We start from the raw sequence: 14386 nt of genomic DNA, 5'->3' as shown, positions 1-14386 counted from the left end.
TATCTTGCTTTCAGTGTTGCTCCCAAAGCTCTCTGTCTGCACAGGAAACACACGACTGCACCTGAAGTACTCTAGCAGAGCTAAACATTCATCTAAAGCTGAAGTGTGTCATTTCTGCGGCATTACCGCGACCAAACGGAATTCAAAAGCGATGATACAAAAACAGATCGTCCCGCCCTAAATTCAAACCCTTGCTTGATTAGGGTTGTGTGAATTGAACTGAAAATGCCGAATAAATTGAATTGAGGATGAAACAGGAAGTAGAAGTGTAATTCGAAGCAGAATTAAAAGGAATTCAATGAAATTCATGCGACTAATTTGTAACTAGAAAAGTCAAGACAAACTTTGAATTGAATTATCTTCACAAAGCCTTTTTTTCTGAAAGCTTTGAAAAACGTTTAAAACTGCGGTTTGAATGTTTATAGGCCATACAGACTGAGGGAATGATTGATTTTATTGATTTGTGCTTCATTGCAATAATTGACACCAGATCAAGCGCAAACGAGAACTCAGTGCACTGTTTATTTTGGTAGTCTTCAACATTTAATTGAGACAGCATTGGGAACTGCTTTGGGAATGCTTTGTATAACTTCCACCTTTAAACTGTGATGAATGTGGATCTAAATATCCATTAATCAAAATATAGATGCAGTATTTTGAAAAGTTGTTATAGTTGGGTATACAACCAATATTAGCATCATAGTTTGCATTGAAGATGTAATGTCCTGTCTGTTAGCTGGAGGAGACCCTCTCGAACAGCTGGTTCGACACTTCCTGATTGAGACGGGGCCTCGGGGAGTGAAGATCAAGGGCTGTCAGAACGAGCCCTACTTTGGTGAGCAGTTCAAGAATCCTCTTATTCATTCGCCAGACACAATGATTAAGCTTAGTCCTGGTTTAAATCAGAGCTTAAAGGGATAGTTCACCCAGAAATGATAATTCTGTCATCATTCATGTCGTTCCAAAACTGTATGACTTTCTTCATGAAGATGTTAGGCAGAAATGTCTTGTGGTCCTAGACCTGATCTGGAAGGCCAATATACGTACAAATGTGGAGTTAATAGAACAGCTAGGCGGACTAAAGTTGAAAGTTGTGAAAATGACTTTCCTGCGATATCTGAGTGCAGGATCAGGTCGCTCCATGCATGCAAGGTATTCAGACAGCAATACTGTTAAATCTCCATGATATCTCTGTCATGTACTTTAGTAGGACACTGAATTTACCAAATAGCTCAGAATGCAGTTTCCTAAAGAGTGAACGTACAGTCGTGAGGTTCACAAGTTGAGATAAAGCTCACATCTTTGTATTAGAAAGCTAGGAAGTCTGGCTTCATTTTGGTGCTTTTGCAATCTGGCACATCAGTTTTTAGGTAAATAATGTTGAAGTATTGAGGTGCTCTGTGTGTGTTTTGTCATCGGTAGGGAGTCTTTCAGCACTGGTGTATCAGCATTCCATTACACCTATCTCTCTGCCCTGTGCCCTCCGCATCCCGGAGAAAGGTAAACACTACAGCACACATCAACACGCCACGCTGAGATATCACTATGATGAAAGCACAGCCACAACATTGTAATGCATGGAACAAATGCTTCAAATTAAAAAAACCTGTCTTTCGGTGTTTCCCACAACATTCTGTACGATAGACCCTAGCTACAAACTAAATAAAACTACCTTTTTAACAAAATGCCATTTATTAAAACAAACGTAACTTCTTTGTGATTGACTTTTAGGCAAATAAATAACTCATCTGACAAATTTGTCTGACTGAATCAAACTGACAACTCATGAGTCTTTTTTTGTTTTTTTTTGACGGATTCATCAGAAGAACTGCTCATAAGAATCAGAATGTATTTAAGCAAGTGTTTGAATCTCAGAGACGGTCTGTGTTGATCATTGTGTTGCACTCTCAGACCCGATAGGTGAAGTTCTAGAGGTTCAGCCAGTCAGTAACATGAGTACAGCGGCAGACCTTCTGAAACAGGGAGCAGGTGAGTGTGAACCAGCACATCTGTCCTCGTGTGAGACTTCTATAACCTCTGGTGTCTCTCCTCAGCCTGCAATGTGCTGTACCTGAACTCAGTGGAGACCGAGTCTCTCACGGGACCCCAGGCTATCGCCAAGGCCACAGGAGCCACGATGTCACGCAGCCCGCGGCCCTCTGCGACTGTGGTCCACTTTAAGGTGTCAGCCCAGGGCATTACACTGACAGATAGCCAGCGCAGGTACGCCCACTTATCCTTTTTTTTGCTTTTGAAAGTAAAACCATATAATTCTTCAGTTTTCTCTGAGCAATAGAAATGTGAGGACAGGTTGTTACTGTCACACCAAGTTGACTGTGAGAGGTTTGGGTTTTTAGGGTGTTCTTCAGGAGACATTATCCAATCAACAGCGTGACTTTCAGCAGTGTGGACCCACAAGACAGGAGGTGAGATTGTAGAGGCAGAAATGCTAGGGGTGGTTCAAATATCTACTCTACATATACTACTCTATATATATATTCCAGCATCAATATTCCAAGTTTGCAGTGCCTTCCACATCCAAAGCAGTTACAAACCATTAAAGTGCTCTAATTATGCTATTTCAAAGGTTCCTAATTTTGTTTTGGCGGAATCCTCAAATAAATTTACTTGCATCCAAGGTAAAAAAACACTTTATTTTTCTCATAATATACATTCGACACTGAAACGATTCAATAAAGGATTTAGTCTCTCTAAACCCCTCCCTTCCGAGAGTCTACTCTGCTCTGATTGGTCAGACGGCCCAGTCTGCTGTGATTGGTCTAATCTGCTCTGATTGCTGAGATGGCCCAGTCTGTTGGTGTCGGAAACGAAACGTCCATTACCGTATCTGAATTTCAGCTCTGGATCTTCCTCAGCACTTCATACACAGTTCGATTCCTCATCCTTTGGAAGTTCATCCAAAGTGGATTTGCTTTGGCAGGGCAGAAAGTAGTGTTTTCTTGACATGTCAACAACACAAACCAAACTCTTCCAAACTCAAACTTTATTTATGGTGCACTTTGATATTTGAAACTTTGCAGACCTTTTACATTCACAAACAGCTATATGACACTACATGAAAGATAATATCTGAAAAAGCATAATAGGGGCACTTTAAGGTTACTGTAATTTTAGGAAGGTAAAAGTGTGTGCGTGTATATATATATATATTGCTTTTTGTTTTATGTTTTGTTTTGGATATAGGAGGATTTTTTTTTTAAACAATGTTATGTTTTTTATTTAGATTTTGTGCTTTGTTTTTTTAAGAGAAATTTTTCTTCATCATTTGTTTTGCATTGTTTAGTTTAGTTTAACAGTTGCTTGCCTTGAAGTAGTAATACACATAAATCTAATCAGGTAGTGCATGAATCTCTGTGGGCTGCTCCGTCTCTTTGTGCATACAGTAAATGTTTTTGGTTTAATCATTTATGTTTATATTAAACATATTAGGGCTCATTAAATCTAAACCCACCCTGTGCAGACAAAACACTCGTCTTTTCTTAAACCATCACTTTGAACCCTGTAAATAGTTTGGGCTCTGTGATTTTTTATTTTGTAAAAGCTCTTTCATGGCAGACAGCCACCAGTGTTGCATCTAAAGAATTTGAGGCTGTAACATTAAACCAGATGTTACAGGATCAAACAGCATTTGGCTTTTGGGTGAGCTACCAAAAAATGGATGAACCTATGGGCAAATTGTAAAACTACTTCTCAGTTAGATTTCCTAATATAAAAAATATGATTTTTATAATGTGTAGAAATAAAGAAAATGAAGCCCCAAAGCTCTGTGTGTGTGTGTGTGTGTGTGTGTGTGTGTGTGTGTGTGTGTGTGTGTGTGTGTGTGTGTGTGTGTGTGTGTGTGTGTGTGTGTGTTTGTGTTACAAAGTATATGAACGAAAATACTTCTAGCTACACAAGCTCGATTTCACGTATCATTGCAATCGGAAATGTGTCAGAACGGAATTCAGATGCAGCGCAAGTATGTGTTCCCCACAGCAATGTAGGAACAGGCGTAGTATGAACTACATGACCTGTGTACTTGCATGTATGCTTTGACCTGAGATTGGGAGCATGTTCATGTGTGGCTGCAGTAGCGTCCCGTGTGTGTGTGTGTGAGTCTGTTCCTCAGTCTTGTCTCTGTCTCCCTCTTGCTGCCATAGGTGGACTAACTCAGACACAGGCACAACCTCTAAGTAAGTCTAAGTAAGCCTTAATGAAACGTGTGTTTGAGTGTGTCGTCTGGACTGTTGTGACAGCTTGTTTCCTCTGATCATGTGCTTATGTGCAATTGTGCATGTTATTTTACTCTGGTACTGATCTCTCCGTTCCCTCCTTGTTTGGATTGCAAGACTGACGGATATTTTATCCACAATCACTCATTTGCGTACCTCTCTACTTCCTCTCAGAGTTTTTGGTTTTGTTGCCAAGAAGCCCGGCAGTGTGGTGGAGAACGTCTGCCATCTCTTCGCAGAGCTGGATCCCGAACAGCCTGCGACTGCAATCGTCAACTTCATTAACAAAGTAATGCTGGCACCGCAGAGACGCTAGAGCCGCTAGAGCCGCGGGGACGAGGAGGAGCGTTCATCTTCACACACACACACACACACACACACACACACTGCCGCACACCACAAGATGTTCATGTTGCACCTTCTGTCAAGTTTAAGAGCTTCACAACTAAAGACTGCAGGAACTTTTTGGCAAAGACAACGGCTTTACTGTTGACTAACACGATTCAAAACCACAGTCAAACCAAAATATAGAGAATGTAACCAAATTAAAGCCAACCATCGGTCGTGGTTTTGCATTATTAGAGCTTTTTTTGGTGTTCGTGGGATTGTAAATGATTTTTATGAAATAGTCACCAAGATTTATGAAATATGTACATTTTAGGCACTTCATCACCCCTGAATAAAATAATTATATATATGCACTCAAACATATGAATTGCACAGAAAACAGCCTCAGCAGAAGGACAATCATCAGTTTATATGTATTATATTTTTAACTGGAAAGGAGGTGCCATGGTTTCTAAATCTGACCCGGTGTCTGCGAATGATAATGAAAGTTTCAGAGCGTTTGAGATGGAGAAACAGATGGAGGACCAGACATGGCGTAATCGTGACGTGGGGTTCCAGTGTAAGAAAGATTTATATGTCATGTAGTATGATGTCACAATGGAAGGCTGATGGTCATGTGATTATTACACAGAGAGAATTCGGTTGCCTTTAAAGTAGGAAGAAAGGAACTTTATTTTTTTATCCCCTTTTGTGGTGTATTTTATGCACCCTTCATACATGGAATAAGATAGACAGTGGTACATAGCCATCCACACCGTATATGAACCATAGCCTGGTCAGCTGACCGTCACGCATCATGCTGTACCGTTGTGCCTGACGTATGGTGTAATAGAACATTATATTGGAATGTAATCGGTCTTTAAACCGACAGGACAGGTGGACGTTTCTGCCTTCATTCTGTATCATGTTTTGCATAATGATTCCATGATCTCCAAAAGCGGTTTATAACCAAAGACGTGTGGCCATGTACTCATTCAGTTACTATAAGCTGTGCCATTTATTTTACTTGCCTGTATTAACGAGTTATTGCTGTTTTTGACAGATAGTAAGACACGTCTAGGACAACTTTAATATATTGTATTCTGTATTTTCTTATTGATCTTTGTATGTAGTAATATATTTTCACACATGCAGCTGACTTGGAAAGTTAAAAAAAAAACTACATGGAAGGATTTTGATAAGAAAAGGATTTTTTTTTTATTATCTTATGCTATTTTTTCAGTGTATGCACAATTGAAAAATATAATAAATGTAAAGTCATGGTACCAAATCTGAAATCATGATGTGAATTATTTCAATTCAAATGCACTATTCTATTACTATTACTATGTGTGTATGTATAGACATTTGTATAAATGACAATATAATTTATAATTATAAATGCTTATAATGAAAAAAACTGACACTTTTCACATTTTTATACAAGAATTTATTAATCATAAGGCATTTTTTTCAGAAGTATTGAAAAAAACTGAAATAGTTGATTTGAAATAGATGCCATCTATTTCTTTTGGACATGTGTAACAAGTTATTCAGTCAACAATTATGCATTATTTCCATCATCAACTCTTTTTCTCTGTGGTACGTTGTCAAATCAAATTATTGCGGTTTACAAACTGCTCAAATGTCACGAGTGTGACATTAAACGCCTCCAATACTCCTCAAATCCACTCAAGTGAAGACTTCTTAGTCTTGGCCGTATCAAAAGGGACAATGTAAACAGGGTACACAACATTAAAATATCTTTCACAATCTTTGGTAACTTGATTCATTCTACAAAAAAAAGAAAAGAAAAGTTGCTCTTCTCAAATACGTAAATGTTTGGTTCAGCTTTACTAGTAACCGAATGATTGGGACTGTTGAGAATGAGGCTTTTTGTTTGCGTAAATGTTTTGGATAATGGAAATACAGTAACCTTCTGTACACACTAAGTGAAAAACAAATCAAAAAACTACAATTGAAAAACATTCATCCATCAAGTGCTGGTTATAAAATGTTCCCCTTTGGTTTTGTTTTTATCTTGAAAAACAAGAGGTAAAAAAGATAGACATTCACAATATCATTTTCCATTCTACTGATAAGCAGCCCGAAATTTGAGGCCACACGTTACCGTCATGGCAGCCAGGGCCATCGATGGTGACTAACCCTACAGTATTGAGGCTGAGGTGATTTAAACTCGCATTTACAATAAAGAGCTTTTCATTCAGCATTCACAGCTGCAGTGAACAGATTTTGTGGAAAGCTAAATAAATCTTGTCGTAGACAGCTTAAAATGTTCCCGTCTTCCCTTCAAGGTGAGCATTTGATTCAGTTCAGGTGCCGTAGTGTTTAATATACAAAGCAAAGATGACGTGTAGCCTACAGCGCCCTCTGCAGGCGACCTTTTCAAACACAGAGGAGCCCTTTAGTACCAGTGAGGTCAAACCATTGCATACAACAGAAACAGGTCAATCGAAACAATAAATAAAAGGGTTGTCCCCAGAAGGAAAAGTTGCAGGTGTCAGGAGTCTGATCTCAGCAGTGGAAGGCGTGAGGTGGCGAGGTGAATCCCGGCTCTTCGCTGTACTCTGGACTGTGCTGGTCTTCTGTCTCTGGAGACGTGGAGCCATTATAGTCCTCGGCCTCCATCTGCTCCTCTTTAATTTGAGACTGATGCCTGTGAACACACACAGCTCACATCAACCAAGATCTTACACTTTAGCACAAATTAGACTTCCAAGTCACTGGTATCAGTGGCGGTTCTAGAGGGGGGGCCGGGGGGGCCCGTGCCCCTGTGACAACAAGCTTGGCCCCCCTTGTGGCCCCCCTAAATGTGGAGTGTGAAATAATTTTTACAAAACTTTTTTTTTTTGCTATCGTTGTTATCGTTGTATGCGTATTATTTTTTTTATTATTATATCTTTGTGGATTTGCTTGTTCACGTGACAATTCGCATCACATTCGCGGGAATCGCGGCAGAATAACGTCTGTCTCCTGCACGCGAGAGGGGAGAGAAGGCGAAAGCTGGTAAATGTCAGTTCAGTTGCAAGTTCATTCTTTATGTGTGTAGGGGTGTGCGATGTGTATTGTCTATTATGATATTGTAATCATTGTTTTAACTGTATACGACGCACTGTGAGCTGACATCGCATTTGTCTATCGTCCTTTCACTGCTGTGTGCGGTTCATAGGTAGGCTATGTCCCCAAATGAGTTTATGTCTTATATTTATATCATATTATGTTCTTATATTAGAATATCACATCAGCAAGAGTGCCGTTTTCCCGTGCACAATTGCAACTGTGATATTGATGCTATACAACAGTTAAATTAACAATAAGTTAACAATGGGAGTTACTTTTTAGACACAATATTGTCAATATTGTTTGTTTTCCCTTTATTTCGCCGACTAGAATTTCGAAATGAAACCGTAGCAGAGTCTCAATGCAACAGACAGCGATGATTTATTGACTGAAATGCGCGTTTTGAAGGAATCACTTGCTCCTTTCCCGAATGAATCAGCCGTTTGAACAAATCCGTTGAATGAATGACTCCCTCAACTCACTTAATAAGACCTTGACTTGCCGCCGCCTACTGGCGTGTTTAGTTTCATATTTAAAGTACCCTTTAATTAGAACATTACAATTAGAAATCATTTCATATTTAAATATTGATTAAAAAAAAAATCTCATAGCTTTATTTATGCAATTATAAATGGAGTGTAAATATATTAATGCCGCTTCTGTGTCACCTCTAGACTGCACTGCAAACATTGATTTTGATTGAATGATTAATTTGACTGGTAACAGTGGTACTGTATAATTATTGCATAATTAAGTATTATTGTATAAATAAGTATAATTACTGTATAATTTGAATGTTAGTATTTGACATAAAAGGTGATTCATAACTCTTAATAAGTTTAGAAAGAATGTCCATATATAGGTGAAAATACCCCTGGAAATCAATTTAAGGTGGCAAATTAAATTAATTAAAAATTTAATTTCGGTCTCTGCTGTGAACTGACCACTGCATAGAATATTAAAAAATATGAATATCTTTGTGAGTCTGCTGTCAACAACAGGCCTAAACCAGCCATGGCACCAGCACAAAAACACAATCAGTAAAATATCATCTAATTATCAACAAAACATTGAAAATATTGAGATATATTTTTGTCAATATTGCACACCCCTAATGTACGGTGTGAATTTTGATTTCTTCAGGTCTTAAAAAGCCTTAAATTTGACTTTAAAAAGTGTGCAGGAACCCTGTAAACGGTTAGACAGTTACCTAGCAAGTCAGTTATTTTCAGTAAATGAATTAATACGCTTCTTGGTCCCCATTGCTTTTGCTCTATAGTTCTCACCAAAATGAAGAGAAAGAAAGACATCATGTCAATTACAGTTACTGTGACTAATACTGAATATGTAATGCAAATGTAAAAATATAACGGAAATGCAAATGCATTGTTGAATGATTATAAACATGGTATTTTGCCTGTTAATGCCTGCAGTGCAGTGCAGAAAATGATATGACAACAATAAGGTCTAAATGTAACTGGCCCCTCTAACAGTACAACTGGCCCCAGCTTGGCCCCCCCAGTTGAAATGGTCTAGAACCGCCACTGACTGGTATAGATGCTCTGTTTTGAGGACTACATTTTCACAAAATTGCACAAACACGCATTACATATTAAAGCTGGATATTATATTAAAAGTAGTATTCACAATTAAAGTGAAACTTGAGCTTAAGTCAGGTAAGAACACAATAACGTCATATAAGTAGCTATGATGTTGGTGATGATGAAACATCAAATTGACAGTGATTCATTATTTTTTAAACATGAGGTTTCTAGCCGACAGAGACAATGTGTTGTCAAAGTAGCTTTATATATGGTCAGACACTTGCATGTGTTATTATAATCTTAACATTTTTTGAAGATCAAGCTCAAATGGAGTTAAAGGGTTTTTGACCAGCGAATGCATGTTTTGATCCTCACTGGAACAGCCGCAGAAGTGCATCGCATTATGTTTCCATCAACTAACAGGTTTTAAAGTTTATTGTAGCTATGTGGGGACTCAGTTTTTCTTGTTGTTGAATATATTTGGCCAAAATCTCATGATATAGAAGATGAAGCGCAATACACTGGAAGGATATTTAAATTTGGTTTAAGTAGACTGCAAATACCAGACTAAGACTCTTACATATGATAAACATTTGCCTTTATAGAGAGCTTCTTAAGTAAAGAAAACGCTGTACTTACACAAACAAACAGTTCTTTATTTACCTCTGAACTGTGTGTGGCACTTCATTCACGATAGAGGGGCGGAGCTATGAGGTTTGACTGACAGCTTGAGGATCCAATGCAATTACAAGGTTTAGTCACAACCTCTTTTAAATGCTTTTGGTTACATTATGGTAAAAAGCCACAGACGGACGTAAAGGATGACTAATAGCATCCTTATAAATATAGACATACAAGGTTTCTGCCCGACAGCGACAATATATTCTTATTCGTAGCATCTATTTTTAATTTATTTTTAGGAATTTGATCATTTTCCATGGCACACTAGTTGTTGGGAAACACTGATCTATACAAATGAGCAGTGGACACTTTTCACATTGTCACATATATTAAATTGCCCGTTATGCTTTTTCACATATTGCCTTTCATAAATTGTGTAATAAATCTGTTTGTGAATGTAAAAGGTCTGCAAAATTTTAAAGCTAAAAGTGTACCGTTTTCGAAAAAGAGAGAACCGAGTCTGAAATGGCTGAGTTGTCAGTGATTTCATTCTATGATCTTCATTGGCCGCCCATGAACAGCATCTACTGAAGTTGTAACTGAGAGATGAAGAGTTTGGTTTGTGCTGTTGACATGTCAAGAAAACACTATTTTCTTCTCTGCCAAAGCAAATCCACTTTGCATGCACAACCAAAGGATGAGGAATCGAACTCGAATTGATACGGTAAAACCGACACAATTGTTAGTGTTTATATCACTGTGGAAATCAGATATGGTAATAAGCGTTTCTTTGGACATGCATCAGAGCAGAGTAGGCTCGTGGAGAGGAGGGGTTTAGAGAGACTGGATCCTTCATCAAACCGTTTCAGACACTGAGAAATGAAATTTTTTGACCTTGGATGCATATAAACCTGTTGTAGGAGTCCTCCAAAACTAAATTAGGAACCTTTAAAATAGCATAATGGGATATTTTAAAATAGTAATAATAATACATTTTTCTTTGGGAATATAAATAGCAATATACAACAAGAGTGATATCCTTGTCCTAAATCACGTTTATGTGTTAGACAGATTTATATGATTTCAAAAAGCAACGAGCAAAAATGTCAGTTCGGTTGCATTTACGACCTTTTTAAGGATCTGCGGACACCCTATTAAAATAACTTGATTGCCTACTTGAATATTTCAGTAAACCGGCAGTGAGTGGCTGACATGATGTTCTCAGGGTTTAGGTGAGTGATATTAGACCGGCAGGACAGAGGACTCACAGTGTGGGCAGAGGAGAGAGCTCCAGGCTGGAGTCACTGTGGGAGCCCTCATCATGATCGTGAGAACTTGTGTCCTCATGCAGCGCACCGGTCAGGGCCTTCAGACTGGACGCTCCCATAGATGCCGAGCCATATAGGGGCAGACTGCTGTCCACCATCGCTGCCTGAGGAGAAAAACTGTTTTAAGATCACCGAAAACTGCACTTGTATCCCAAACAAGTCATACTACCATTCAAAAGTTTGGGGTAACTAAGTTTTAATACATTTACTCGGCAATGATGCAGGAAATTGACCAAAAGTGAAAATAAAGACATTAACAATGTTACAAAAGATTTCTCTGTCTAATAAATGCTGTTCTTTTGAACTTTTTATTCATCAACGAATCCCGAAAAAAAGAAGAAAAAAAACATCACGATTTCCACAAAAATATGAAGCAGCACAACTGTTTTCAACATTGATAATAAATGTTTCTTGAGCAGCAAATCATGATATGAGAATGATTTCTGAGGATCATGTGACACTGAAGACTAGGGTAATGATGCTGAAAATTCAGCCTTGCATCACAGGAATAAATGATATTTTAAAATATATCCAAAGAGAAAACAGTTGTTTGAAGCTGTACTAATATTTCATAATATTACTGTTTTTACTGTATTTTTGATCAAATAAACGCAGCCTTGGTGAACATGAGAGAAATCTTTTGAATGGAATGAACCCATACCTGCAGAGCAGACAGGGCAGGACTTTGACCCAGACTGGACTGGATGTTCTTCACCAGAGGTGATCTGAAGAAACATACCTCAGCGTCATTAGCGACAATGACCAGTGCAAATGAAAACGTTGCAGTCAGATGTGCACTTACCCAGTGATCTTTTGTGGTCGCCTTTTCTGAAACTCCAGCTCGTCCACAGTCCAAACGGCCCCCTTCACATTCTCAACACGTACAAAACACTTGTGAAGACTGAGGTTGTGGCGAACTGCATTCTGAGATTGCAGAAGAAATGAAAAAAACTGATCCAGGGCACAGGAAATCAATCAAGACTGATCTTTTTACTGCATCTTCTGTTACCTTCCACGTTGCTGCATTGCGTCTGAAATACGCAAATGTTCGCGTGAACCAGTTGTAGATTTCATTTAGTGTTAGCTGCTTTTCTGGAGACTCCAAAATGGCCTATAAATAAAAAAAAGGAACAAGATCAACATGTCTCTCACACAGCAGCTGATGAAAGATAAATGTAAAGGCTTAACTAAAAGTGCTCAGACAGCCTGGTTGATCAGAAATGATGGTGAGGTGCCAAGAGCTGGATGATGGTTTCTTACCTGCCTGATCAAAGCTGCATATGTAAATGGAGGCCTGACCTCAGCACTCAAGTAGAACTCCTTATTCTGCACAATATCTATGAGACACAGGAGAGAGTTGCTGCTACTTCAGTTACACTGGTTTCAGGCCATCCTTGTTGTAGAGTCCTGATAACTACAGTACAGTGAGTGTAATACTGGCTCTGACAGTGGGCTAGAGGTCACCGATCTCACCTTGGTCCATGGCCATGTTGTATTTGTCCGAGTAGCGTTTGCGGATGGGTCCCATGCTGTGCAGGCTGGTGGGGATGATGACGGAGGGCATCTGGGGGAGTGACGTGAGGGGCGTAGACGGGGCCGTGGCACTCTGGGATAGGCTCATGGAGGGAGTGGTTTTCGGAACGGTTGCCTTGGAAAGAGTGAGGTTGGACACCAGATTCACCTAACAAACATTTGAAAGTTTATTATTTCACCAGCGATCTTGAGTGTATCTTCAGCACTACAGAAGTGCGTTTATAATCAAACAGAGTGAATGCTAAACGCAGTGACATACTGGCTGAGGGGCTGGTTTGGGCTCAGTAGACTTGACATGGAGGTGGGTCATCATGGCCTGAAGGCGTTCTTTGTCTTTAGTGAGCTGTTTGACAAACACAAACACCACTGATAAACATGGAGCTTTCTGTTGTCTAACGTTCACATGGTGGATTATTTCTTCTTGTGTGCATTCAGCACATACAGAGCAGGAAAAAGATTAGAGCTCAGATTAGAACAGGATGTTTAACTACATGCAAAGCAGAAAGCAAACATTTCTTTAGTCTAATATGAATGAAATATCAGCATATCAAGAAGCAGTTCTGTCTGGAGAAAAAGCAGTTGCGCTGAATGTTTGTGAAGCTGTACCTGCAGCTCCAGCTGCTGAACAACCTGCATCTGAACTCTGCACTGCGCCGTGCTCTTGTCATCCAGAGCATGTTCACCGTTCAAATGCCTGAAAAACACAACGGACATATGCAGACGTTCAGTTAACATCGAGACAGGACCAGTCATTAAAACACAACATGTGCATTGATAGCACTAAATTATTTATAATGTGTTATTTTCTTTTCTTTTTGAGTTTTGTCTTAGTGGCATTTCAAAGTGCAAGAAAAAACATGTGTATGAAATGTGCTATATAAATAAACTTGCCCTGGCTTGCCTGAAGTTGTCTCTGAAAATAAATCGTTTAATTTGAAAACACACTCCAAATAAATACAACATCACCACTGAGTAGTTTCATTCATTTCAGCGAATCATTCATGTACACTAGTGTTCAAAAGTTTGTGGTTTGAAAGTTTTTTGCTTTTGAAAGAAGTCTCTCCTGCTGACCAATGATGCCTTTATTTGATAAAAAAAAATACAGTTCAAACAGAAATGTTACAGTAATGATGATGAAAATTTAGTTTTGACATCAGTCTTCACTCTTCAGTGTCACATGATCCTTCAGAAATTATTCTAATAAGCTGATTTGCTGTTTAAGTAACATTTCTGATTATTATCAATGTTGAAAACACTTCCGCTGCTTCATATTTTTGTGGAAACCCTGGTAAATTTAAGGATTTTTGATGAATAGAAAGTTCAAAAGAACAGCATTTATTTAAAATCTTTTATAACATTATTAATGTCATTACTGTCAGTTAATAAATGCATTAATTAAAAGAATCTTACTGACACTAAACTTTTGAATGTATAGTGCATGATTGATAATGATAAATCAAATCACCTCAGCTTTTTACTTCCAAACACGCCATCTGAGAGTTTGAATAACTAATTAAAACAATCAATTTAGAAGAATGATTTGTTTGATTTTCATTCATTACTAATCAAAAGGATTGTTCTGGATGCAATACTGTTATTGATAAGTAGAGGGAGCTGTATTCAAAGAAAATCTGTGCAAGGCTTTTATCCAAACAACTTCCTCAAACAACTATCTTTACAACTGTTTTTTTATATATATATATTTTTGTAAAAAAATATT

The 14386-nt window shown here is 38.4% G+C and overlaps 2 protein-coding genes across 12 annotated transcripts in view; one reads left to right on the top strand and one right to left on the bottom strand.

Annotated features, from left to right (window-relative positions):
• Nucleotides 1-5850, top strand: part of tns2a (tensin 2a) — a 49286-nt gene extending 43436 nt beyond the window's left edge. For 5 of the 10 annotated variants that reach the window (XM_077214035.1, XM_077214039.1, XM_077214037.1 and 2 more), the window contains 7 exons: nt 737-835; nt 1423-1500; nt 1912-1989; nt 2055-2223; nt 2358-2426; nt 4161-4193; nt 4407-5850. In XM_077214035.1, coding sequence (XP_077070150.1) covers nt 737-835; nt 1423-1500; nt 1912-1989; nt 2055-2223; nt 2358-2426; nt 4161-4193; nt 4407-4548 — 668 coding nt within the window. In that variant the 3' untranslated portion in view covers nt 4549-5850. The remainder of the gene's footprint in view (nt 1-736; nt 836-1422; nt 1501-1911; nt 1990-2054; nt 2224-2357; nt 2427-4160; nt 4194-4406) is intronic. The other 5 variants (XM_077214036.1, XM_077214041.1, XM_077214042.1 and 2 more) reach the window with 1 other exon arrangement.
• Nucleotides 5851-5986: 136 nt separating this feature from the next.
• Nucleotides 5987-14386, bottom strand: part of foxp1a (forkhead box P1a) — a 50619-nt gene continuing 42219 nt past the window's right edge. For both annotated transcript variants that reach the window (XM_077214123.1, XM_077214124.1), the window contains 9 exons: nt 13273-13360; nt 12926-13009; nt 12607-12814; nt 12394-12470; nt 12143-12244; nt 11936-12057; nt 11795-11858; nt 11074-11237; nt 5987-7236 (listed from right to left, as the gene is read on the bottom strand). In XM_077214123.1, coding sequence (XP_077070238.1) covers nt 7095-7236; nt 11074-11237; nt 11795-11858; nt 11936-12057; nt 12143-12244; nt 12394-12470; nt 12607-12814; nt 12926-13009; nt 13273-13360 — 1051 coding nt within the window. In that variant the 3' untranslated portion in view covers nt 5987-7094. The remainder of the gene's footprint in view (nt 7237-11073; nt 11238-11794; nt 11859-11935; nt 12058-12142; nt 12245-12393; nt 12471-12606; nt 12815-12925; nt 13010-13272; nt 13361-14386) is intronic.

This window comes from Siphateles boraxobius, unplaced genomic scaffold (assembly GCF_051911475.1).
Source record: "Siphateles boraxobius isolate OS27281-9 unplaced genomic scaffold, OSU_SipBor_1 68, whole genome shotgun sequence".
NCBI lineage: Eukaryota > Metazoa > Chordata > Actinopteri > Cypriniformes > Leuciscidae > Siphateles > Siphateles boraxobius.
This window is presented reverse-complemented; position numbering and strand designations above follow the sequence as displayed.